The 25283-nt window shown below is 40.1% G+C and overlaps 1 protein-coding gene across 2 annotated transcripts; it reads right to left on the bottom strand.

Moving 5' to 3' along the window:
* Positions 1 to 260: 260 nt before the first annotated feature.
* sorbs3 (sorbin and SH3 domain containing 3) lies at positions 261 to 24643 on the bottom strand. 2 transcript variants are annotated; one of them, XM_078789782.1, is made up of 24 exons: positions 24562 to 24643; positions 24228 to 24389; positions 23738 to 23844; positions 23459 to 23634; positions 12012 to 12077; positions 10938 to 11114; positions 10451 to 10523; positions 10217 to 10326; positions 10005 to 10068; positions 9626 to 9664; positions 8826 to 8910; positions 8077 to 8185; positions 7260 to 7307; positions 7026 to 7136; positions 6446 to 6501; positions 5587 to 5657; positions 4399 to 4457; positions 4282 to 4328; positions 4019 to 4133; positions 3812 to 3937; positions 1739 to 2227; positions 1538 to 1623; positions 1352 to 1458; positions 261 to 956 (listed from the first exon to the last, which is right to left on the bottom strand). In XM_078789782.1, exons 3-24 carry the CDS (start codon positions 23778 to 23780, stop codon positions 895 to 897), a joined length of 2319 nt encoding a protein of 772 aa, XP_078645908.1. In that variant the 5' UTR covers positions 23781 to 23844; positions 24228 to 24389; positions 24562 to 24643; the 3' UTR covers positions 261 to 894. The 2 variants fall into 2 exon arrangements, with proteins under 2 accessions (XP_078645908.1, XP_078645907.1); XM_078789781.1 differs by lacking the exons at positions 10938 to 11114; positions 12012 to 12077; positions 23459 to 23634; ... (1 more) ...; positions 24228 to 24389; positions 24562 to 24643 and having other exon boundaries at positions 5587 to 5654; positions 10451 to 10565.
* Positions 24644 to 25283: the final 640 nt, after the last annotated feature.

The raw sequence follows: 25283 nt of genomic DNA, 5'->3' as shown, positions 1-25283 counted from the left end.
TGTACAATCACCTGGGGAGAACATGATTTACACAACAATCTTTGTTATATAAAATAGACCTTCATTTCAAAGGTTTATACTATGCTTAGCGAAGCTTACACTCAGAATGATGATTTTTGCAAAAAGAAAGTAATAAAGTTTTTAGGACAAGACAAGAATAAAATAGGTATATCCTTAACAGATTTGTCTACTTAACAGATGTTTAATCTATTATAAAATTATTATTATTTGATGAGAGAAACTTATGTCAGCACAAAAAACATGTTTTGTCTTTTTTATTTTTTCACAGCATGTAGAGTAAAATGGTGAGACAATATGTATGGTTACGGTAGGACAATAACTATAGACATTTAACAACAAATAGCAAGAAACCAGTGTCTGAATAACTTTGTAGAAAGATAGAAACCTATAACGGTTGATGTAATATCTACGGAGTGTCATGTAGTTTCTTCAAATGTCTTCAAAGCTCTGAAAGATAATCTGAGACACACATTTTATGGAAATGTTAATCAATTGAGTCAGCAAATTATTTCAAATTCACAACTCAGTGGTTTGTGTTGTCACAGTGCTGGCTGAACGCTGAATACAGGACATATGAGCAGTCCTAAACTATGGAAAAATATCAATTTGGCATAGGCGCATAGAGCAGTGGAACAAAATAAGATGTTTTTGTATTCAAAGCAGAGTCTTCAGCATCCAGTCTTTCTTATGATAATGGTGCGCGAGTGTGGAAACACCAATAAGACAGTGCAACACACACATGCACTCATGCAGGAAGGTGAGGACATCTCTTAGTAGTGATCATGCATGTCTGCTTTAGGTGTGCAACAACAAATATTCCCTCGAGTTGTTGAGTGCTTGTGGATGTCCAGGTGAATGTGGTCAAACAAGAAGTCAAACCGGTGACACATAATTCCCAGGAAAAGTCCCAAAAGCATGAGTCCTTTTTGACGTACCTGTTGAATAAGGACAAAGTGTATTACACAACGGAAGAACAAAATACCATGTACTTGCTTAAACTACACTGTGCCATTGAATGATGCAAAACCTAAAATGTTTTACATTGTCTCACTACTCCAATGTTTCATGCTTGTCAATGTTTTATGGGCTTCCTGACTGAGACTGACCTGGATAAGTAGGATATGAGGGAAAAAAATGGATGGAAGGATCAACCTCACTTACTTTAATAAAGGCCCTGAATACGTTCTGATTAATAATTCACACCATTATAAAAAAACAAATTAAAAGAGCATCAATATGTTGTGCAATATTTCTGATTTCTTCTTTGCCAACCATATGTTCTCTGTATTGTATTAGACATTTATGAATTATATGGAAATGTTTTGCTCACCTACAAACCAGCCATCATCACATTTCTCCATTACTTGTACAATGTCGCCTTCCTTGAGCTCCAACTCATCTACATTCTGTGGTTTGTAGTTATACACAGCTTTATACCTGAAAGGAAAGATGTGGAAATTACAAAACACACCATAGCTACAAGACTTTGTGAAATTCAGCTAAAATGTAACATTACAGTTGTTGTTGCATCATTGTGGAATTATCATTGTTTGGCACTTGTGAAGGTGGGAGCGAGTTGGCACGGGGATTGAATAGAGCACCCTAGAAAGAAGAATGAATATCTGCTGTCAGGCACCATGATAACAGAAATGAAAAGCATCCCAGTCAACAGGTGTGGGCATGCAGTAAGTTTGCACAGGAGGCAGCGACGGCAGACCTGTGATGGATCATTGTATCTGGAAGTAGTCACTGTAGGCTGTCCTGTGCCGTGTGCAGATGCTGGTGACTGAGCAGAAGGTGACACAGAGTGGTTGGCAGGTGAAGAAGGTTTGGAGGAACCGGGAGACCATTGATTGGCTGTTTCTTTAGGTGGGGCTAGAGAGTGTGACTGTAAAGCAACACCGGAAGGTAGAGGTGAAGAAGACTTCAGGGGGGAGTGATCTGGTCTGGGGCTGATGCATGTGGGGCTGAAAGGGGACAAAGGTGTCTGCAGATATGGTGCGTGGAGTGGACGTCCTGGACTCTGCGGTCCAGGGGACAGAGGAGACACTGGGCCTGTTGAGTAGTCATGCATGGAGCATTTGGTGCGAGGCATCTTGTTGACCTGAACATAGCTGGCAGGGAAGATGCCACTCCGGTTGGTCCCTGAGATCCTCCCCTCCAGCCACTTGTCATCGACACATCTGGTTATACTTATTACTTCTCCCTAAGGAACAGAATGAAGGAAACTTACTTATTACATTTTCTGTAGTTAATTAGAATTAGCTGACAAATTCCTTATTATGTAACGGTGCACGGTAAATGTGTTTGTGTGTATGTCTGTGTCTTATTAACTTTTTAAATCCCTGCGTTGCATTTTATATGTATAAAAGGTGCTGTATAAATAAAGTGCAATTGACTGATTGATTTTGTTTTAGCAATACTGTACTTAATGACTATATAGTACATTCATAACTGGGTCAAAAGTGTTGCTTTTTTCCTAATTGGACCCATTATGATTATGGAGGGGTTGTCCATTTATTTATTTGATGACATAACTCAAACTGTAATAACAAAACCTCACGATTTGTGACTCTTAGATGACACATCTAGCTTAGCAGCCATATCATGTACACATGTGATGGCGTATTCCGTCCAAAGATGCACCCATTGTGTGTTGTCTAATGCAAGATTTCATATAAACAAAGGGCTCTATTTTCATAGACCAAACGCAGGCAGGCCCACTTTGCAATTTTTGTGAGAGGCACAGTCCTGTGCAGCGTGGTGCGGAGATGCCTTCTTTTCTTCTTTCTTAGGTGAGCGTGGCAAAGAGGGAGGAGAGAAGGCGTGAGAGGGTTTAACACAGCCGAGTTTAATCTTAAACAATCAAATGAATGCCTCTCATTGGGCTCCCACTGGACTGGACATCAGGTTGAGGGCTGGACACACAGCTAACAACCAATGGTGGGAACAAAACAAAAAAAAAGTGCTTGTAACATCTAACATTTCTGACTGTCCCCCCCATATGTGCATGCCTAGAATCGACCCTGATAAAGATTAAAACAGAGAAATATGGGCAATCACAGATAAATCCTGAAGACTGCAAATTTCCCCACCGAGGGACGAATAAAGGCATATCTTAAGACACCGACTAACTTACATTTATTCAACGAGCGTCTCTCTTTTTCTCTTTGAATGACATTCATGACATGAGAAAAACCCATGAGAATACATACTTCGGCTATTTGTGGTTGGTTGAAAAATGTCAACACATTAGTTACCTTCAGCTGCCGTCAGATTGAGTTCCCATTATCAGTGACGTCTTTGATCTGACATTAGATGTGATAGGGTGATTAATACAAAAATGTGCATGTTGGTTCTGCTTGTTAGATTAAATAATGGTTGCTGTGATTGTTTATTGCATCGAAATGCACCTGACACTCACACACAACCTGCCAGTGAGGTTTTGGTGACGTGTGTGCACTGAGCTACCTGTCAGCCAATTTACCACTGCCCAGGGTGCGCTTTGCCTGTGCCAAGAATAGACCAGGTTGGAGTTGTCAATCTTTTGTCACAAAATTTTCACTGTCACAAATGTGGACACCTCCCCCTGGTGCAATTATAGTACGGCCATCTCGGTGCAGCCCAGTCTACCAAATTACCAAATTTGCTGGATTGGAACAATGGTGCCCTGGATGATATTACCCGTGTGCGGCGCCACGCTCCGCCACTCTGGGCTGTGCCACAAAATTCGAGTCTGTATATTCTAATAGTGTAAATTATAAGTGTGTATGCATGAATGTATACTCACTTTCCGAAAAGGAAGTTCAACTGGAAGGTCGGCATTGAAATTATACAGTGCTACTGCTTCACCATAGTCTAGAACCTGTACACTGGGTGTTTTTATGGGCGTCGGCTTCTCAGATGGAGGCAGAATCTGTGACGGGAAAAGAGCACAACAATTATAACAAAGAAAGTAATAAGGGAAGTAACTCAGGGATGTGATAAAAACGTTTACCTCCACATAGGTGGTAGGAAAGATGCCCGCTCTGCCATGATGTTCTCCTTCAAACCAGTTATCATCTACTTGTCTGTGGATGTAAACAATGTCGCCCCTATGTAGTGTGAGCTCCCTGTGTGAGAAATAAACACAACAAGTGGCAATCCCATGAAGTTACACAACCCATTTACTGAAGAAGTATATATCTAATACTGTCGTCGTACGCAACTGTCTACCAGTTATGTGTGCAGCTATGAAATCAGATCACAGTGGTTTCTCACTTTTGTGACTGAGCCTGGAAATTGAATTTGGCCCGTGCCGCTTTCATCTGAAAACAAATGACAAAAGTATACTATAGTCAAATGTAATAGGATAGGATAATAATGACAAAACCTTACCTTCTTTTCTTCTTTCTTAGGTGAACGCTCCATTGTGTCATTAGCAGCAGGAAGTCGATCTACAATTGAGCAAAGTGATCATAAACTGGGATATGTACTTTTTTTTATCCTTTATGTAAACAAGGTCAGATTGGCAAAAAGGCTTAAACCTGTCATTCCATGTAAAGAGAATGCTGTCCTACCCAAAGCTAAAATCAAACAAGTATTTCCCGAGTCTGTCCTCTTCCTTTTATCTAGATGTCCTCCACACCCATTCACTACACTGTTCAGCAGCTTTTTTTTAAACAAAACTCCCTTAAAAACTGAAAAGTCTGAGTTACAGATAAAAGAGGCATCAAAAGTACATTATGGGCTTGCATATTAAGTGACTAGACATTTTTTAGATATTCATTATGACTGTAAAGTCCTGTAATGAGAGGCACATTTGTTTTTGACAGCAAACTGAAGGACAGGCATAAAAAAAACTGAATTATTACCTCTGCCAAGCGCAGAGGTTATGATTTTGCCCGTGTTCATCTGTTTGTTTGTGTCCAAATAACTTGAAAAGTTGTGAATTATTTTTTATAACATTTTCAGAAATTGTTGGAAATTGGATATAGAAGAACTGATTAATTTTGGGGGGTTATTTGGATAACCATCTAGATCCAGGATTTTTTTAAATGGTAATGGTTTTATTTCATTTGAACATGCATCAGATTACAATTGAGTAACATAATCAGTTCACAGTTCCACATGTCCAAAAGGAGTAGGAAGAAGCAAAGCCTATTAAATCCTACCCCTACATCTGGTACTTTTACAATCAGTAACTGCTACATTTGTTCACTTCCTGCTTTCCTAATATAATAAAAAATTTTTTTTACTGTATTTTATTTATTTATTTATTTTTGTCACATATCGAAGTACGAGGTGATATGACCATACAATGACATAATGGGTACCATAGTAACTGTCAAAAAAGGATTCGTTAACAATGCGAGATAGGACTTTTCAGCATTTGTACAGATAACGCCACAAAAAATGGTACATTGGAAAAAATACAGGCTAAGTTTCCAGCAAGTTCTACAAAATGCCAAAGATTGAGCCAAAAAATGTAAAGTCACAATATGGGACAAACTGGCTGTGAGTGCTTCCCGAGTTTACAGAACAAATTGTGTTTTTTGAGTTGCACGAAAGAAGAACATTATTTACCAAATGTAGGAGTGAAGACTGATGTGGTGCCAACAGAGTGATGGATGGGTTGCTTTGACACTGGTGAACTGCTAAAGTGGAAATAAAAGACATTAAATATTAATTAACAGCACTTTGTAGAGTACTTCCATGTAAAGAAGCTATGTTACGTTACATATGACTTATAATAATCATCAAAACATCAAGGGAAACAGAACAATGTCCAGTTTTCTGCTCACTGACTTTCTTAAACATTATTTTTTTTATCAATTTCAGTGATATGGAGCATCCTCATTTAATATTAGTCTTTTCAAGCGCACGTTTATAGGTGAAGTTTGAAGGACAACGTATTACTAAACTGCTCTGCACAAACAAACTGCTTAGTGTTTGCAGCTTCAACCCATAGTTAAACATGTGTGTGTGACAGGACGCAGTAAAAACAGACCACTTTTTGTCACTCTATCTTGTAATTCCACACATCCTTAGCAACAGCTTCTTTAAATAATGCCCCTGAACTCACCAAGCCTAAAAAAGGCCAATCCCTGTGAACCCGACTCAACAAACTTAGCTGCAGCTTACAAGAATGTAATACACGCTGATTGTCTGATTGCTGATAAATCTGCTACTTTGGTTCACATGCAGAATCAATAAGGACAAATACATCCTATAAGCATTCAACTAAATGTTTCAGCTTATGGAAAGTAAATCTGACAAAGACATTCATTATTCAAAAAGGTTGAAATGCATGAATATCTAACAGCAAAAACTCATCAGGTATTTACAGATACAGTATGTAGTACTTTCCATAAAAAGTTATTTGAGAGTCTGTCTAAAGAAATTATATTTTTAACTCACTAAGTCTCATAATGTGCTCACAGACCTGTAATTTGTAGTTCCTGTCTTTGCAGTAGTCACTGCGTCCCTGGTCCTGGTCTCCTGGAAGAAGAGTGAACTTTTATCAGATGCCTCCTCCACTGTCTCCAGCATTCTCTCTCAACAATGCAGACAAGACAGTGGTGGCGCTGACCACGCCCAGAGGAGTTGGACATCCTCTCAGTCCTACGCTCATTGGCCAACAAACACGTCCACTCATAATCTGATCACTCTTGATATATATTCAAGGTAGGTTCAGAAACAGGAAGTGTATCAACACATTGAATGGATCCTATCCAGAGAATCTGTGGCTATGGGTGCATTTGATTATGGCAGGCATGGTGGATGCATAAGGGTTTGGGGTGGGAGGGTTTGCAGGCAGATGATTGAACACGTGAATCAACATGCAAAACAGGCAGGTCATTCTGTAGCTGTCATCCAGGTCAAACAACACAGCAAACATATGAAAGGTAGCAAGCAGTGGCTCATAAAGTCTTGACTGGAAGGGTGGTTGTGCTCTGGGGATTGAAATGGATGCTCCAACTGAGAGAGTCAAGGGGATTGGGGTTCGGGGGGGGGCTCAGTACCTCACCCCAGCCTCGACGCTGCTGTTTCTTCTGGGAAAGTCTCCTCTCCAAACCCTGGATATCCGAGTCCAACTCAGCCTCAAAGCGACTCAGCTCAGAGACCAGACTGGCCTGAGCCCGGGTGATAATGTCACAGTTGGAATGGCAAAATGAAAAGGCAAAAAAAACTCATCCAGTTTACTGGATTTTGAAATATTGAACAGTGAGTGTAGAAAGGCCATCAAGATTGCTTACCTCAACAGAAGAAGGCTTCTCAGCCTGTTTTTGTGGAAACGCGTAACTCTATAAAGACAGAAAAATAAAATTAAGCCAAAGGACAGATGAAGACCAAACGCCTGCGACTCTGTCTTTAATATATGGGTCTATGGTTTTCATCACACTTATCTTTTCCCTGCTGTAATGGAATCATAAAAGTACAGAAAAAGTCAAACTTTAATAACAGTATCTGAACACAGGAATTTCCATCCCTTGGAATATTGAAATCTATTTATAGATCAGTTTATTTGATTCCTTAAAACAGTTGCCATCTGTTCTTAATTCAAAATATAAAAGGCTCAGTTCTTCCTCACTCCATTCATACCCCCACACAGCCATCCACCCATAATGTCTCTGTGGAGCACCAGACACGACCTGCGCTCAGTTTGTAGTCTCTGGGTCACTCTTGGTTGTCAAGAGAAGTACAGAAGGACAGAAAGCATGCTGTTGTGCAACACAAGAGGTTAACACCATAATTCAGGTCACAAGACACCTTAGCTGCAGTGGAGGCGTGACGACAAAGATTCCTTTTGCTCATAATTGCACACATAAGGCTTTACATGTACCAAATTTGGAACAGTGTTGTTTCATAAGAGACGACGACAATCTATGCAAAGATCATGTATACCAATCTGATTGTTAACAGTATGTTTTGAATAAAGGTCATAGATAAGCACAAGTTACTCATTAGAATGTTGTGAGAAATGTCACTCTGATCAACACAAATGAGTGTGAGAGTCGGGCAGACAGCGAAATGATCACAGCACCTATTTTCCAACATGTCGGGATGTCTTACCTGCTTGAGGCTTAGAGACGAGGCGTCGTTTCTAGGCTCAAAGTCGAATATGCTCTTAGGTTTACGTTGCTGATTCCCTGGGTCTGACAGCTCGCCGACATCCTGGCTCCTGAAACAAATGACCCCAGTGAACACACACACACACTCACAACATGGGCAGCTACTTAATCATTGCCTTATTGTAAGTGCTTGTAACAACAAATCCCAACTTGTCCGTCCCACATGTTCTCACCTACTACTCCTGGCATTCATTTGTGTGTGAATGTTAGGAAAGGCTGTCGCCAAGCTGAAATGCCAAATAAATGGAAGCAAATATGCACTATAGATGATTTTAACTGTTTAGAAATTATTCCAGGGCATGTGTTTAGGTAATGTCATGACAGCATTGCCACTGCTACATGATCTCACCTTTGCCCTTCTTGCAGATATATTGCACAACATTTCAGAACCAGTACATGTATGGTCACAGAATATTACAGTATATCGGAATGTTTTGATATAGAACAGCCATCACCAAATGGTGCACCTCGGTCCTGATCTGGACTCAATGATGGCCCTTTATGGACCATTTGGATTTAATGGAAGACCGCTGCTATAGAATATAGAATCTTTTACAATTTTACAGTCACAGTAACCAATTCACATGGACTCAACAAAGTAATGGAAAATGTGGATGTGTGACCCAGGCGATGGACTGTCTCCTCTGTTAGCATATGCTCAGCTCAGTCTGATATTGGGAATCAGCTCACCAGTCTGGCAAAGCTCCATGCGGTGTCAGCCTGAAGAGGTGTTTGTCTGCTTCTTCATCCTCTGTGTTTTCAGAGCCCTGTAGGCCTGTGAATCCATATGATAGTTAGAATGTGATTAAAAGGATAATCTTAATTGAGGTAGAAACTAGAGATGGTCATAATAATAACTAACTAACTAACTTCACAGATTGAAGAGTTTTCTGCTCACCCTACAATCAACTATTAATTAATAAGAATTCTGCTGACTGTGTGGAATTAATTGTTGATTAGTCCCCTCTTGAAGCAGTTGCAGGCAACACGAGTGCACGTTTGTTGATTCATTCTGAACAAGTTTGTGGTCTCAAGCAGTGTTTCCCAAACTTTATTGATCCAAGGCACATATTTTACATTACAAAAATCTCATGGCACCTCATTAAACAAAAACTCTATCAATGGCAACAGGTAGTAGATACACAAGTTAATTGTGTACATTCTGCCATCTAGTGGAAGAACATTTAATTGTCACTATACAGTAATTCACTGACATAGATGAATAAAGGTACATATTTTTTGTAGTGAATAATAATAATGTTTCAAACAAATACGTGAAATTAGGTAATTTCCTGTGGCATACCTGACACCCTATCAGGGAACAGTAATGTTCCCAGCAATAACCGTACTACGAAAATACACCATGACATCAGCTACGGAAAATTAAGCCACATGCCAGAACTCAAATATGGCACTGATTGAGTTCTAAACATTCAGAGATACATCCTATTTAAAAATGAGTAACTTTGTCAAAAGACAGAAACACTCACGTCTAGTGGTCCAGCTCTCCGAATCTTCCAGATCAGAGTCTGAAAAAGTATACCAAACAGTTCACAAGAAGACATGGCAATTTTCTGGCATACTGTTAGTACAATATTAATATTTCATTATAAAATAAAATTTAATTTCTTCAGTGTTGCTCCCACAAAACTCTACTGTCTATTTCAGAACTAGCAATGGTGACAAACTAGGCAGATTGGGTGATGCCATAGAAAACAATTACTATCTATTATCTTCAGGGCTAAAAAACATAGGTGATATCATATCTTGCAGCATTTGTAAAAACAAGTCTGCTGGATTATCTCTGTTGCATTGAAGGGAATTCTGGCAGAGAAGACTGTCTGAGAGGAGGAGGCGGCACAATCATACCCTCTGGCTTTTTGTGTATTTGTCTGAACATGCTCTTGTACCAGTCCTTGGGCTTGTTTACACTCTGATATAAGAAAAAGAAGGGAGGTGGAGAAGGCAAACAGATATTTGAGTAATGCAATATTTAGAGCATGTTTATAAGCACTGACGCTCAATTCAAAAGGAACAAAACAAAAAGAAGAATAAGTTGATTTTTAAACTGTTAGTCTTACTGATCTGGAGGCAATGGGCATCCCTGTTTCATCCACTGGACCAATTCCTGAGAATTTGATGAGCCTTTCTTCCCTTGTGGGTGAAGCGTGGATCCCATTGGTGAGCCCCCCTGAGTGAGAACAATCACTATTTTAGTCATACAATCTTCTATGACACCTATAGCAAAATGACAGGATTGTTTTTTGGAAACTATATACATATTGGCAATGAAATGACAAAAAATAAAGCATTACCATGTGGATGTGAGGGGCCATAGTATGATCCAAAACTTGGAGACATTTGACCACTTCCATTGACTTCTGATGCCTTCAAATATACATATACAAAATTATGTCATTGTAAATATACTATATTAAACAAAATGTTTACACACTGCTAAATAATACGTACTGTACATGCACCACACTTTGTACACTCTAATGAGATCTAATTCAAGAGCCGTATCAAGAATTCCCCCTTTACAAATATAATAAACTTTGAAATTTTCTTTCAAATGTACACTCATTAAAGATAGACTTCTATCTGCAATTAATTGTGAGTACAAAAAAATGCATTTTTTAATTATTGGAATTTGTTTTATTTATTATCGAAATTAGGAATATGCACGAATCCAGTGCACTGTGTATGTCTATTATGAGAACTAAAGACTGTGATGCACTATTTGTCCACATGGAGGTGCACATGTCCAGTTAGTATCAATTGTGACATTTCAGGGCATGCCTTAAACTCTCCAGATGCAACTCTTGCAGAGCGGAAGGGGCTCAGGGGAGGAGTAGGCAGCCCCGGAGAGATGACCACCTCTTGGGTCAGATCTGGAGATGTTAGGATGTGCTGACCAGAAGGACCCACAGGCTCTGTGGAGAAGCCATTTGGACAGCAAGCCTCTTCAACACGACGCTATAAATAAGAGAAATGAGAAATATGCATGAAGAAAAACAATAAATGACCTTTGCTCCAGTCATGTCGTCCTGTTAACTGTTAAACACCCTCCATGGGATTGTCATGAGAACATGTTAACAGATCAACTGTTCCCCAGACAATAGCTAAAGAACACTGCCAGATGAAAAGGCCCCTAATTTATTTAAAGCAAGACCAGTGGGAGGCGGACTTCCACCCACTTCATCATCTCATTTCATCTCATCTCATTCCGCCACAAGTGCAGAAAGGCCTCATTGAAGGTGCAGAGTGGGGGCCCAAAAACAGGAGAGGACCATTATGAGCCCATTAACTCCCTATTCACCAGGCCGCCACTCATTCTCCAGCCAAGGGGTGGGGCTGAGGCCAGAAAGGGGTTGGGAAGAGGTCATTGATGTCAACCTCGGTCCACCGAGCTGTAGTTTTACTGTGTCCATGGTGATTTTTTACTGCCGACTAACGATGGCCAGTCTGACTCTTTAGATTGAAACATTTGAATCAGGTGCTTTGCTCTCCATGTGTGGTTGCCAGGGGTCATGGGAAAGCTCCATAGAAACACCATAACTATTATATTCACCGGGCGCAACATTGGGTACACACATGAGAGCCTGTATTGCCTTGTCCAATATAAAAATGACTTTTAATGAGGTACTTGTTGAAGAATATGCATGTAGTAGTTTGCAGTGGTGTAGAACTGCAAGGGATTGCAGTAATCATTTTGGATACCGCTCTTCCTGTTACGTATATCTCATTCAACTCAATGAAGGGAACTATTTTATTCCCTTTTTTGTTATGGACTGAATAATGTTTTTGTAATAATTGTTTTTAAAAGACACATATAATAAAAAAAAAAAGGTAATGCAAGTATAATCATTTTACCTGTGACTGCATGAGTTGTCTGATCTGTCCTTGTGTGGCAGATGTCAGATTCCGCTCCCAAAATAACTGGAGGCAAACACAAAAAACATGTTTATTCAGTTAAGAATATACAATAGCTGTCACATGAGAGCATATGTACAGACTGAAGCGATGCTATCATCAGATTTATTTGAGGTGTGGTTCCAGGACACAGTGGTCACTGTGTGCTAAGTAATACACAATGGATGCATGAATTTTGTCCTTGAACAACATGCAAACACTAGGCTATCCTGAATTTTCAGCCTTTATGGGGTAATCATGGAAATACATGAATATAGCAATTTTTACTCTGAGACATTTATGGGAATAAACTTCAAGATCATTTTACTATTAACAATGTCCATCCATCCATTCATCTGCTTGTCCTCATGGGTGAGGTGGAGCCTATCTCAGCTGACTTTGCCCAGGAGGCAGGGTACACCCTGCATTGGTCGCCAGCCAATTACAGGACACATACAGATAAACAACCTTTCACATTCACGATCAATGACAATACATAGCTTGCTTGGGCAAGCACAAGCAAACACTGAACTCTCGGTGAGGTTGTCACACAGTGGAATGAAAAAGCGGTTTATGCACAAAACACTTTCTACAATCACAGTGCCAACATAAGGCATGCAGAGTGCTTCCAGCTTCCCAGCATGCATTGTGGTACTTATTTTGTAAGACATTGCTAAAGTTACATTTTAACTTAGATGTTTTTTTTCATCCTTCTTTTCATCCACTAGTAGCGGTAGCTTCCCTGTGTATATGCGTGCATTCACACTTTATGAGAATTCATTTTCTTTCTTTAAAGTTTAATATGGCTGCCTCATTAATTTCAATGAGCCAAAAATTTGGGTTAAAGGGTATATAATTTTTATATTGGGGGGGGGCCCTGTATAAACAAACAAATAAATAAATAAATAAATAGGGCAAGTGGCCATATTTGTTCACTGGTGTTGATGAACATGTTCCTTGATGACACAAAATAAATGTATATAAATGTGTGTATGTGCGCATGTGTATATGCAGTATATAAACACACACACACACATATATTAAGGTTGTGGCAAGATCATGTGTCACAAGATGCATTTTTTTGTGACACTAAAAAGTTAGTTATCCATATGTATTTATTAATTGTACCTTGCTTAAAATTAATGTTAAAATCTTGTCTCGTCCAATCTCGTGCATTATCTTGTCTTGTGAGATTTCTCATAACACCCCTAATATACACACACACACATTATGGTATTATATTATAGATGTTTTACTTTCAAATTAGAGATGTACAGGAAATGACCACACAGGAACACTGTCCATTGGCTTTATATGCTCAACATGGCATCAAGAATATGATTTTATCCCTATTGGAATGGTTGATATTTTATTCCTATCAACCAGGACTGCAGTTGTCATGTATCATGCTTTACATCTATATAAACATGACAGTGTGCCATTACCCATTCCATCTAGTATTCCAAAGGAAAGTTAGCATCATCCATGGAAAATTCCACCCACTACAATGACTGTGAATCACATCTCTTCCTAGCCATACGTCACCAAAACAAGCTGGACTCTCATCTACAATGACTAAATAGCCTCTAACAACAGACCATTCAACGCTATGTTCTCCTGTTTTGGGATTAATTGGAGTATAACATCATCGTACGTCTCCCCCATAATAAATGCCATTCGACACCCACGCTTGAAAGACGCAGCACAGTGCTGCTTCTGAATAGTGACATTTCTGTCAGATGGAGTCCAACGTTTTCAGTCTTTGTCCTTGAACTAAGGTCAACTAAGGTCATCTAACAGAAAGAGTCTATAGAAGCCAAAATCTGGGTTGTTAAGAGGACTTTAGGATATTTGACTGTCCCTGTGTAAGTTATGCAGCTTGGTAAGAAAGTCAAAGTGGGACAGGACTACTACTTTCTGAAATTTGCACTGATGAGTTTTCCACGTGGAATTTGCAGCTGAACATTTGTGGCTTTAAGGATTGTGGTCAACACTGTGGGGAAAAAAAGCAATGGACAGCAACCCAGTCCAGTGTTTTTCTTTCTAGACAACAATGTCACTCTATCAGGCTCATCATCTTTTAATAAACCGGGTTATATAACAGCTGGAACTGGGTGACGTTTTTATAACATTTCTGTCCAGTGATGAAAAAAATGTCCTTTCATTACACAAAACAATCACAGCCAACTCATTATCTGTCCGAGAGGAAACAATGCACACAAGACACTAAACAATTCCTTAAAAGATAAGTACTTTACAAGGTGTTTAACACACTGGTCCTCATTTAAACCAGCATCACGCTTGGTAAACTGCAGCTAAAGGGCCCATGACCACATGAATAATTTACTGGCATATGCAGCAAATAATGTCTGCACAAGGTTTGTTTAATTCATAGCCTAGGACTGCTTTCGTTGACAAGTAGCAGATTTAACATACCTTTAAAAGATACACAAAATTCAGAACAATAAAGTTTTGTGTAGTGTAAGTCAAACTTGTCACACTGTCAATTGAAATGACATGACGACATAGTATGTTTATGTGTATAAGAGTCAGTCTCAACAGGTGGATGGAGACCCAAAAGTGGTTCATGGCTCCATTCTGGGTGGGTCACAGACAGAAGTAAAACATTACAGCCACAAATGTCCTCATTTATGGCGGTTAATTGATTCCACACCCGACCGCATTTTGTAGTTAGAGCATAGAAAATTTGTTAATGACTTTTTAAATACATTTTTTACCATTATTAGAGCCCCGTAGACATGAAATAAGACCCCATAGTCACCATACAGTCTCAACGTACTGGTACAGGTACTGTCTCAACATTTTGTGTCATTACCGCCATTTAGTGATCAGAATACTGCATATCACTTGTACTTGCACTTGTATGTTGCACACTTTTTGAGAATGCATTTACTTTCTTTAAAGTTTAATATGGCTGCCTATCATTCATTTCAATGAGCCAAAAAATACAGCCAAATATACATCACATATCACATCACATATCACATACATATCACTTGTACTTGTATGTTTTGACTAATAACTGACCATGAAACAGAAGTCATTTATTAATGAATTAATTTCTGAAAAAAAAAGCGAAATAGTAAGGGACTGATAACTGAACCGCAAAAAAGGCGCCTGCATGTGCGTGTTACCTGGAGAATAAAAAAAATGGGATGTTGACCCCGGACACAATATGAGCAGTGTGCAAAATATTATCATTTGTGACAAAATGGATTACATATTTGTAACAAAAAAATAAACCCATAAAAATAAGATGTGGGCTACAAATGGTCACTGGGCCGCACTTTGGATACCCCTGACATATGGTAACAGGAGAGAGGTTTAAAAAGGCAGCAAAAATATGTGTATTTCTATTGCATATTGTTGTTTGTATATGACCTCATGCTGGCACTTTTCCTTTCAGCCTTCTGCCCAAATATGGTTAATGTATATAATGGAGTATAAATAAGAACATACAATTTGGCTCCAATGCTGAAAGTCCAAGTAGTATAGTGATAAATAAGCTGATGTCATAACATCCGTGTTTCATTTCTCCGGGGATTAGCATCCAGCGCGGCATGCGTTTCCCTCTTGAGCATGAATCAATCCTTCCTAATAAGGAAAAAACACAGTCGATATCTTTAAAAAAAAGACAGCCAAGTGTCTGGTTTTGCTGTGAATGTGCAGTGAATTCTTTTGTAATGACACGGTATCAAGAGCAGATGCAGGGGCTGTAGGATGTTAAACCCCTGCACGGTGAAATGTTTATTATCACACCTGGATCCATTTTGGGGATGAAAAAAAAACAGAGCCATAAAAGGTCCAGGTGCCACAACTGAAGATAAAGTGAGACTCTTGAGATAGTACTGGCGAGCCAGACTTCCTGCTTTCTATCTGTACCTCGGTCAAATAGCATCTGTGGTGTTTTCTCAGGGTAAATGAGGACATGCAAGATGAGAAACTTGGAAAATGTTGCTTCTGTCTATACGAAACTGGTGCTTCAAGCAATGAGCCAGATGTTGGGAAACTCTACAAAGGAAACCAAAGCATTCATCTGTAGAGATACATTGAAGTCATGCAATGGTGGATTTTTCTTTTTTTTTTTTAAATCACACATCTGCATTTTGACTCATAGGCAAAAAAAGTCATCTCCTATTTAACAGATGTGGAACTGTACTATTATTAGAAGCTGACAACTACTCACCAGGTCAGTGGACTTTACCACGCCCGTGTGATTCCAGTGAATGTGTTATCACAGGCAGATAATACATCACACTACTGATATTGTGAGCACATGTAAAGTGTCAATTTACTTTCACTGCAAAGTATTCTAGTGATCACATGTGCCTTGCTTGAGAAGGATGGGCCTGCAGTGACTAATTACACTGTCCAAACTTGTCAAGAAAGCCTACTGAATGAGATGCATGCCACTCACAACCTCATGGTGCACTTATGAGGAAAAAAACAGAGAGAATCATGTCAACGATAAATCATCCACACAACTAAGTGAGGAGCTGAGCAGATACAATGACCCAATGCTTTCAATGAGACAAATAAAACTCACTCACTCTCCATTTCTGAGCACAAAGTTAATCATTGACTCCATCAGGTGGCACTACTGAACAAACAGTATGTTTGCTTAGGGTGGAAATACTATCTCTATATAGCATTGACTGACATATGCAAGGGAGAAGCAGCTCGAGAAAAATAAAGACAACATGTTTTCAAAATTGCTGAGCTATCTTGAGTTCTGTTTAAAAGACAAAATAAATAGATTTTTAGTTCTTACAGTGTGAAGTACCGATGAGAATTATTTCTCATATTTCTCTAACTCTCATCATTATACAAAAATCAAGTGAAGCCTTGGCAGAAATAAATGTGACTTATAAAAATGATGGCACGGCAAACACGGCCCATTGTGTTGCCAGTTTATAAACACATTCCAACTCCTGTTTCCTTTTAACTGAATTACTCTGTTGCAATAAGGCAGAAAGGTAAGACTATCAAACCATCAAAGCATGAAAATGCAACTGCAGCTGACCTTACATGGTTGTAAAACTGAAGCACTCCCACATTTGAAAGTGTTGAGATTATAATAATGTGCCGATTTGGGGACCAATCCAAACATATTAAGTGAGTCAGACTATAATTATGTGAGGTGTGCAAGGTCCTGCAGGATGGATCATAAACTATGTAGACCCTCTGCACATAGCTAACACACACATAGTCCATACAAGGACCTGCAGCTACAAGTTTATGATATGCAGTTATTAGGGGATTCGCTCATTTATCAGGGGAGGATTTCACTTCCTTGTATGGTGCTTCTCCAGTGTGAGCAGCAGGCGTGTTGTGTGTTTCTTGTCAATGGAGAAAAGCTAAGAGGCTGTAAATAGGCACTAAATAGTTGTGTACTTTGTGTATTCAGGACAAACAGTCCCAGAACGCTGAACAGAAATTAGGACAGATAACATTGAATAAACTATCCATACAATAAATATCCATTATATCTATACCTCTTGCCATCACTAGGGTCACGGCTTTGGTGGGGCCTATCCCAGCTGGCTTTGGGTAAACACTTTGGCATGTAGGAGAAAGCAAAATCTATAGTAGAACATGCAAACTCCACATAGTGATGCCCAACAGAGATAAAAACCCGGATCTCGTGACTATGAAATGGTGGACTATACCCCTTATTGATCATACACAGTATCAAATTGCAGAGTGATTGTGCCCAACAGCCGTTGAGTAAATAATCAATACCATGGCAACTGACAACCGCTTTTATGTACATTAGTACACTACAAAAGGCTACTTATTGGCAAAATTCTCTTCATATTATGAGACAAACATGTCACAAGTTGAGATCTGTTGCTTTGCCCAAGGGTACACTGAACAATGCTCCACCCATTAAGTTTTAACCTGCATTCATTGACTTCAAAGTGTACTGAGGTACACACCTCTAATTCAATTAATTTATCAATTCGATGTTGGAACAGTTCTTGGTCCAGCTTGATGTGCCTCAAACTCCAAGCAAAATCCAGGCATGCTTAGATGAGTATGGTGTGGAAGAACCTATGAGCCCATCACACACCCCATCCCGCCCATCAGAACACAGAGATTGTGAGCCTGTAGGAGCCCTCTCAGTGACCTCTAATCTCACAAATGTTCGTTTGATTCCATAGACCAGTGCTTCCCAATGTGGGGCACGTCAATTGTCATAGGGGGTACGTGGATAGAAATGAAAAACAATTGGCCCCTAATGTTCAAAATTACAAGTGCGCCTGAACGCCTCACAGTGCGAGGAGACCGCAGCAGGAAGGAGACAGAGTGGCATCATATGAACAAATAAGTAAGTCTGAATGATTACTTTGTGCATTAAGAGTGTTTCATCTTGAATATTTCATTTATATTGGTGTTCCAATTGAGAAAACCTTGCACTGGTTGTGGATTCGAAATTCAGGCTTTATTGATGGTTGTATGTACTTTTGTATTTCAGATAATATAAGAAGGGAATCGTGGTTATTTTAGAGTTAGGACATCATGGAAAGAGTCCAGTCAGATAATGGACACTTCGTACTCAACACGCAGGATCAAAACTAGCAAACTGCTGTTAGTGCATCAGGTGTCAGGTGCATCACATAACTCCTGGGACACAAGTTGCCGCTGCATTCAGGGACACTGGTAAATCACAGCAAACACACCCACATATGCACATGCAGCCCAAGTATGTTATATTTACAAAAGCAACCACCTGTTGCTCATACAACAATAAGACAATGTTACAAAATGTTCTACTTATGACAGACATCAATGTTAAACAAACCTTTGGACAGATACTGCTATATCATATATTAATTTGGTATGAAATGAATATGCAGACTTAAACCATAGCCATCCTGAGTGGACAAAAAAGCTGAAGCTTAAAGTCCATACAAATTAAATGGAAAAAGGGAAGGATGACAACATGAGAGTGGAATAAAAGATATGGAGGATGATAACTTATCTATTTATCAGTGCTCATGTCAAATTTTATCATCATGCAAAATCCATATTTTTCACCCGGAATTACTATAAAATGAATGAAACGGTAACATTTCACATTAATTAACATAATAAGGTTCATGTGTGCAGGAGTAGGGGGTACATGGCTTCAGGTGACTGTAAAAAAAGTTTGGGAACACCTCCCTGTAGGTATAATGACGAGATGTCCCAATACTTTTTGTGATTTTCTGATAACACCCGCCCTACACCTTGAGAAAAATATCACAAATCCTCACGGCTGTCATCTTGCATATTTAAAGCCGATGGCGGATTGTGCATATGCAGACCCATTATAACATTACAAAGGAAATCCGAGGTGGCTGTGGTAATCACTTTGACAGAGGCGGGGAGCCTCAGGAGTGACGCTTTAAAAACTGGAGCATGATGTGAAAATAGGCTGTCTTTGAGTTGTTTTTCCAATAACTAGCAGGCAGAGTTGTTTAAAAGTGGACTCCAACAGCATCCCAGTTAACAAGAGTAGGTGTTGTCATCCTGCAGACAGGTTTTCGCAACACTAAAGAACTGTCATCCTCTTACAAGATGCAATGTGTTTCTCCTGAAGAAAAAAAGTGCACTCACCTCCAAAGTACTCACACCTCTGCAAACCTTCCCAGCTCTGTCGATCTAGTCAGACGTGTCACAACTCTAAAAGCTCTCTACCTCTCCCTCCCAGCCCCGGCCCTCCCTGCCTCTGCAGAAGACTTCCCAGATGACAACCATCACCATAGCAACCTATTTGGCCCTGCTAAAAGGCACCCTGCTCCCGGCTTGTCGGTCCGAGGGCACCTCACTCTGTGAAGAAGCCCTATTGTTGAAAGAAGGTGCTGTTTTACGGCCTGAGGGTTAACCAAAGGGGAATGAAAATAGTTCATCACCGCCACCTCCCAGAGAGTAATTCCATGACACCCCCACTTAACTTTATCTGTCCCATGACTCCCTTTCCTTATATGTGTGTGTTAAAGTGCGTGAGTAAAAGCAAGAGGAGGGGACATCTTTCTGTTCTACTGACTCATTACTTAGCAGCACATCAGCCACTCTTGATAGGGAGAAGTCTCCCACGACCTCACACAAACATGCTGTTAAATAAATAAAGACTGAATGATAGTTTGTCCTACTCGTGGCAAATTATACAAGTGGCATGTTTACACATTCCAAATTCCTTATCTGAACGTACATGGTAAAATGCTTGCCCAATCAAAACTAGGATTTCCAGTTCACCCACACACACAAGCCACCAAAGTGTGCTAAACTTGAAAATGAACATGCTGGCAGGTTTGCGTGCGTCCTATGTGCTAGTTCTTAGCTTCACACGTCAGCCGAGTGAGCCTGTTGCCTGCCACACACAAACTGTCTTCGTTCTTCTCCTTCTCAGGTTCGCGTTAATCTCTGGAGCAATAAACTAAAGACTTCCAGGAGACTTCTGTTAGGAGAAACATTGTCTGTGTATTATATGTGCTTCCAAGTTAAAAGTGAAGGGCTCAGCTCTTTTTAATAATTCAGCGGTCTGGCTTAGTTGCGCTCTTCGAGGCAGATATCATTTACTGAGCCTTTCCTCCTCATGGCCAAATATTGGAAGCATTCATCCTCAACAACCATGGTATTGCAGAGTTCAAGCCCCCCTAATAACATATCCCAACATGAACAGACTTTCTCCCCACTGTGAGCATATCTAACACTCTGTCACTCGGTGGCTAAATGAGGTAATCATGCAAAAGGTGATTGACACATTGGCCCCAGATGCCACAACACATTCTTGTCCATGGCAAATCCCTTTTTCCCCTTCCTTGAATGTGTAATACTTCCTACATATGTACATGTTCCTTGAGAGCTCTCTAGTTGACCTCCAGCCTCTTGTCTCACATAAATGTCTCACAAGCTTAGGAGAAAGTATTAGAGTATGAACCAGAATCATCCCCGATCCCTAATCAAAACAATTAGCCTCCGTGAAGTACCAATCATTGCATGAGCACATTCACAGGCCACAATATTATGCAACAGCTGCACAAACATTCCTCTTTAACAAAGATAATAATGCTCACTTTTGATTGACTGTCAGAAAGGTATCAATATCACAATGTTTATTACCGTGTTTATTATTTCCAATCCATTCCAGCTTTATTTGTAAAGCACTTTAAAAAGGACCAAAATGCTGTACGAAAAACCTAAAAGCAACAAAGTATATACAAAACATCCATCCACACATTTTCTATACCACTTATCCTCTGACTTCAGGTGAGAGGCGGGGTACACCCTGGACTTGTCGCCAGCCAATCACAGGGCACATATAGACAAACAACCATTCACACTCACATTCATACCTATGGACAATTTGGAGTCACCAATTAACCTAGCATGTTTTTGGAATGTGAAAACTGCGACCAGTCCAGGATGTACCCCACCTCTCGCCCGAAGACAGCTGGGATAGGCTCCAGCATGCCCGCAACCCTAAGGAGAATAAGCAGCATGGAAAATGGATGGATGGATGGATGGGCAGCCAGTGGAGTGAAGCTAAAATGGGGGAAATGTGTTTGCAGCAGTGTTGCGCAGCAAATAAAGACACGCAATAGAGTGTCCTCAGCAGGTTGCAACAAAGAAGAGAATGTATTGCATGATTCATGGCTCACACACATGGTCACACATTCAGCTCCTTGTTGGAGAATAGCAAGTTGTGCAAGTTCTGAAACACTGAATGGTTGGACATGTGCATTTAAAAGTTTAGATCAAATTATGTTCACCTGTCAAGGTATACAAGTAATCCCTCCTTTATCGTTGTGAATCTGTTGCATACCAAACAGTCCAGTGTGCCTCCTGCCATTTGCCAGAAGTTAGCTGGGACAGGCTCCAGCATACCCATGCAACCTTAGTGAGGACAAGCGGCATAGAAAATGGATGGATGGATAAAGAAACATGTACAGTACCTCAAAAATCAACCATCACAGAGAGAGCCACCAAGACAAGTCAGTCATGTACCTGATGAGGCATCCACTAAGGTTCCTGGTAAAAAAAACAAGTATTTAAAAATGTTTTCTTTGTGAGAAGTCCCACTGTTATTCAAACCACAAAAATACTGTTGCTTCTTGTGTCCGTATCTTTATCCAAATGTTCACCGAATATCATTTTTGAGGTTGGGTGCTGAAAGATCTTTAACCAGATCCTCACCATTCTGTGTAAATGGTGCCATCCCAACACAAAGGTTATTGTACTTTGCATAGTGATAAAAAAAAAACATCTCGCCTTTGCATTTTCCTGCTTATAACATCAACACTTTGACCTGGAATTTAATCTTGATTTTGCAGGTTGTGCAGAACCCTGAACAGTGCTGAGGGACCGAAAGGAACTACAAAGAAGGAGAGGAAAAAGAGAACTCTCCCTTTCCACTCCTCCCATCATCCTTTTATACCTTTGTACCTTCCCAAATAAGCAAATCCCATTCAGGTGTGCTCATGGGGTGCAGCAGGAGGAGGAGCACAACTTGCTTTGAAATGGCACCTGCTGTTTGTTTCTAATATTTTGGTTGAAACTATAATACAATGGCGTTTTACATCAATGCAAACTAGAGCCATAATAATAAACAGCTAAAAACTTTGGACTCCAGTGGATGGGCCCAGTACACAATGTATGTAAAGTCTATAACAATGTTCATTATCTTCTTCTAGCAGATATTTACGCTGAAAAACATTACATTTAAGAGAGGCAATTAGGCTCTTTCAGAGTTGGATCACTAACAGGTTTTATGCTGCAAAGTCTGATCAATTTCGTCTCATTTAAATGCACAGATCAGAGCAGGTGATTACACCTGATTACACCACCATTCTCTGCTCATAAGTCACAAGATAAAGTATGACATCACCTGAGAGTCCACAGGTACAGTGATTCTGGCAACAGCTACCAAAGGTTAGAAATGACTGCATACAGGTTGTGATCTGAGGTAGCACCGCAGGAATGTACTGTAAGTAAGAGTGCAACCATCCATTGGTTTTCTATAGCGCTGGTCCTGAGTACAAACTCATTCATGCTGACCCACAACTGTCTTTATAAAGGCTCAGGAGGCAGCTGGGCCAAAAAGATCTCCATTAAGGCATGACATTGAATGCAGTAAACATCATCTTATTAAGCTTTCTCACAAAGCCCTGACGGTTAACATCAGAAACTTCCTCATATGAATCATTCACTTCAATTGTTCAACTCTTAACTGTGTTTGAGTAAAAGTGGTAAAACTGTCCAATAAAAGAGAGTGCGGTGATAATGAGACCCATCCTTATAAATTATCCATGGATTTGTTTCCCTATCCGACAACAAGAAACATAACAATGTCATCCTTTGGACTTTTCTGTCTCTTGTGACTCCAGTTGTGTAGTACTTACAGAGGGGTGCAGGCTGAGCGTCTCCTCAGTGCAGAAGTGACAAGGAAGTGAATGGAAGAAGAGCAGGAAGGAGGGGAAGCACTGCTGCCTTTCTCTCTCTCTCGCTCTCTCTCTCTTGTTCTCTTTCTCCAACCAACAGCGTGTCTTTATCTGATGTTGAAGCCTCCAGCGTGGCTCTGAAAGTTGGAGCAGGCGGGCATATGTGTGTGTGTACAGCCTATGCTAGTATGTGTGTGAGTGAGCACACACTTTAGAGCTCATCAGGGAGACGGCACTCACTAATAGTTTCCATCCACAGCTGGAAGTAATAAGAGCTTCCCATTCAGGCCATTCAAGCTCTGGTGCCGCCTTTTCATGCCAGACAAGATGAGGTTGCTTTCTGTGAACTGAGTGACATGTCATGTAATTGCATGGTTGACTAAATATGATGAAACTTCCAGTATGACAGGGGTGTCCAAACTTTTTCCACCATGGGCCGCATAAAGAAATATTAATGGATGAAAGAGAACACTTTTATATACTGTATTTTGTGCAGAAAACTGATTCAATGTAAGTCAATACTGTATGCTAAACTATCTAAACCAAATATTGCAAAGTAAATTAATATCATAATATCTAATAATAATAATTTATTTATTTTACTTTTAGAATACACCAAGGGCCGATAAACAACAATCTGTGGAAGGAAAATGACCCACTGGCCGTACTTTGGGCACCTCTGCTATACGAGATCCATTTAGCAAATTTCAACTTGTCATAGCTTTCTCACCTGCAGCATGAGAACATCTGTCTCTGTATTTTGGAGAGCGGCTTCCTGAGGTGAACACCCAACTGCAAACATCACATGCGTGCACATGTTAAAGCCTACACACAAACGCTGGAGGGCCTCAGGGAGGTGTCAGTGTTTCCATGCGGTGTTCCAGGAGTGTATCTGCAGCAAATCCAAGAGTGAAGAAGGTCTTACAGCTTTACTTTGCTGGCTTCACAGTGTAATCAAAGCAGATCATTTGAACTTTTCAATTTACACAGTCTGTGTAAAGTCACTGAGACGTTCACTGTCTTTAACCCTGCTCACATGTCTCTATATTGGCTTCTAAACTCACTGAAGCTTGGATGCCGAGAGCATCAGCTTCTCTGAGTTCTCTCTGCCTTCAAAGATACATTTTAACAGCTTCCTTACAGGGATCACAGGCATCTCATTTTTTGTGCAGTTCTATTTAACAGCCATGGGGTGTCGCCAAAACCCTAAATACCTTTTCGTAATAACAACATAATATAGCTGCACAAAACAATTGTTAGTGTGGCACAAAAACTATTTCATTTCTATCATCTTATTTACAACAGTCAGTGTAGAAGAAGAAGCAACAAGCATATGATTATGTCTCCCTAAGGGCGGTTACCTTAGGGGCCCCTACTTTGTCAGTCTATGCTGAAGAGATTCCTAACCCCCTGGATGAGGGGTGTCCAAGCTTTTTCCAGCAAGGGCCACAGTGAAAAATGAAAGGGTGAAACCACCTGTTGTTTGAATATTTGAATATTTTCCCGTATTCGCCCTTCCCCCGGATACCTCAGTTTTGTTAGCATGCCACACTTCAGTATGTATACAGTCCTGCGCACAGAGTTTGTAAGGGTGCGATTTTTTCCGGTGTAGTGCTTTCCCAAATCCATTATTGTCATACGCACATACCGGAAATGACGATAAATTATTATCCCTTCTTCTTCAACTATACACCATTGACCCGTATCTAATTTTAACTTTGAATTGCAACAACTCGAGTTAGTCCCTCCCTTCTGGTGTGTAGCCACAATAGCAGTGAATGAGGGT

Source organism: Doryrhamphus excisus, linkage group LG3, assembly GCF_037039965.1.
Source record: "Doryrhamphus excisus strain RoL-2023G ecotype Guam linkage group LG3, RoL_Dexc_Guam_v1.1, whole genome shotgun sequence".
In the NCBI taxonomy this organism is placed as follows: Eukaryota; Metazoa; Chordata; class Actinopteri; order Syngnathiformes; family Syngnathidae; genus Doryrhamphus; species Doryrhamphus excisus.
Note: the sequence above shows the minus strand (reverse complement) of the source record. Positions and strands in the feature narration are given on the sequence as shown.

Excerpts from the sequence above, each read along its gene's own strand:
- sorbs3 (XM_078789782.1), bottom strand. The coding sequence starts at position 23,780 with ATGGGAAGCTCTTATTACTTCCAGCTGTGGATGGAAACTATTA. Across the intron at positions 6,502-7,025 it reads AGCGTCGAGGCTGGGGTGAG|GAGACCAGGACCAGGGACGC; the intron begins GTACTGAGCCCC and ends CTCTTCTTCCAG. Across the intron at positions 5,658-6,445 it reads ACAGGAACTACAAATTACAG|CAGTTCACCAGTGTCAAAGC; the intron begins GTCTGTGAGCAC and ends TTTCCACTTTAG.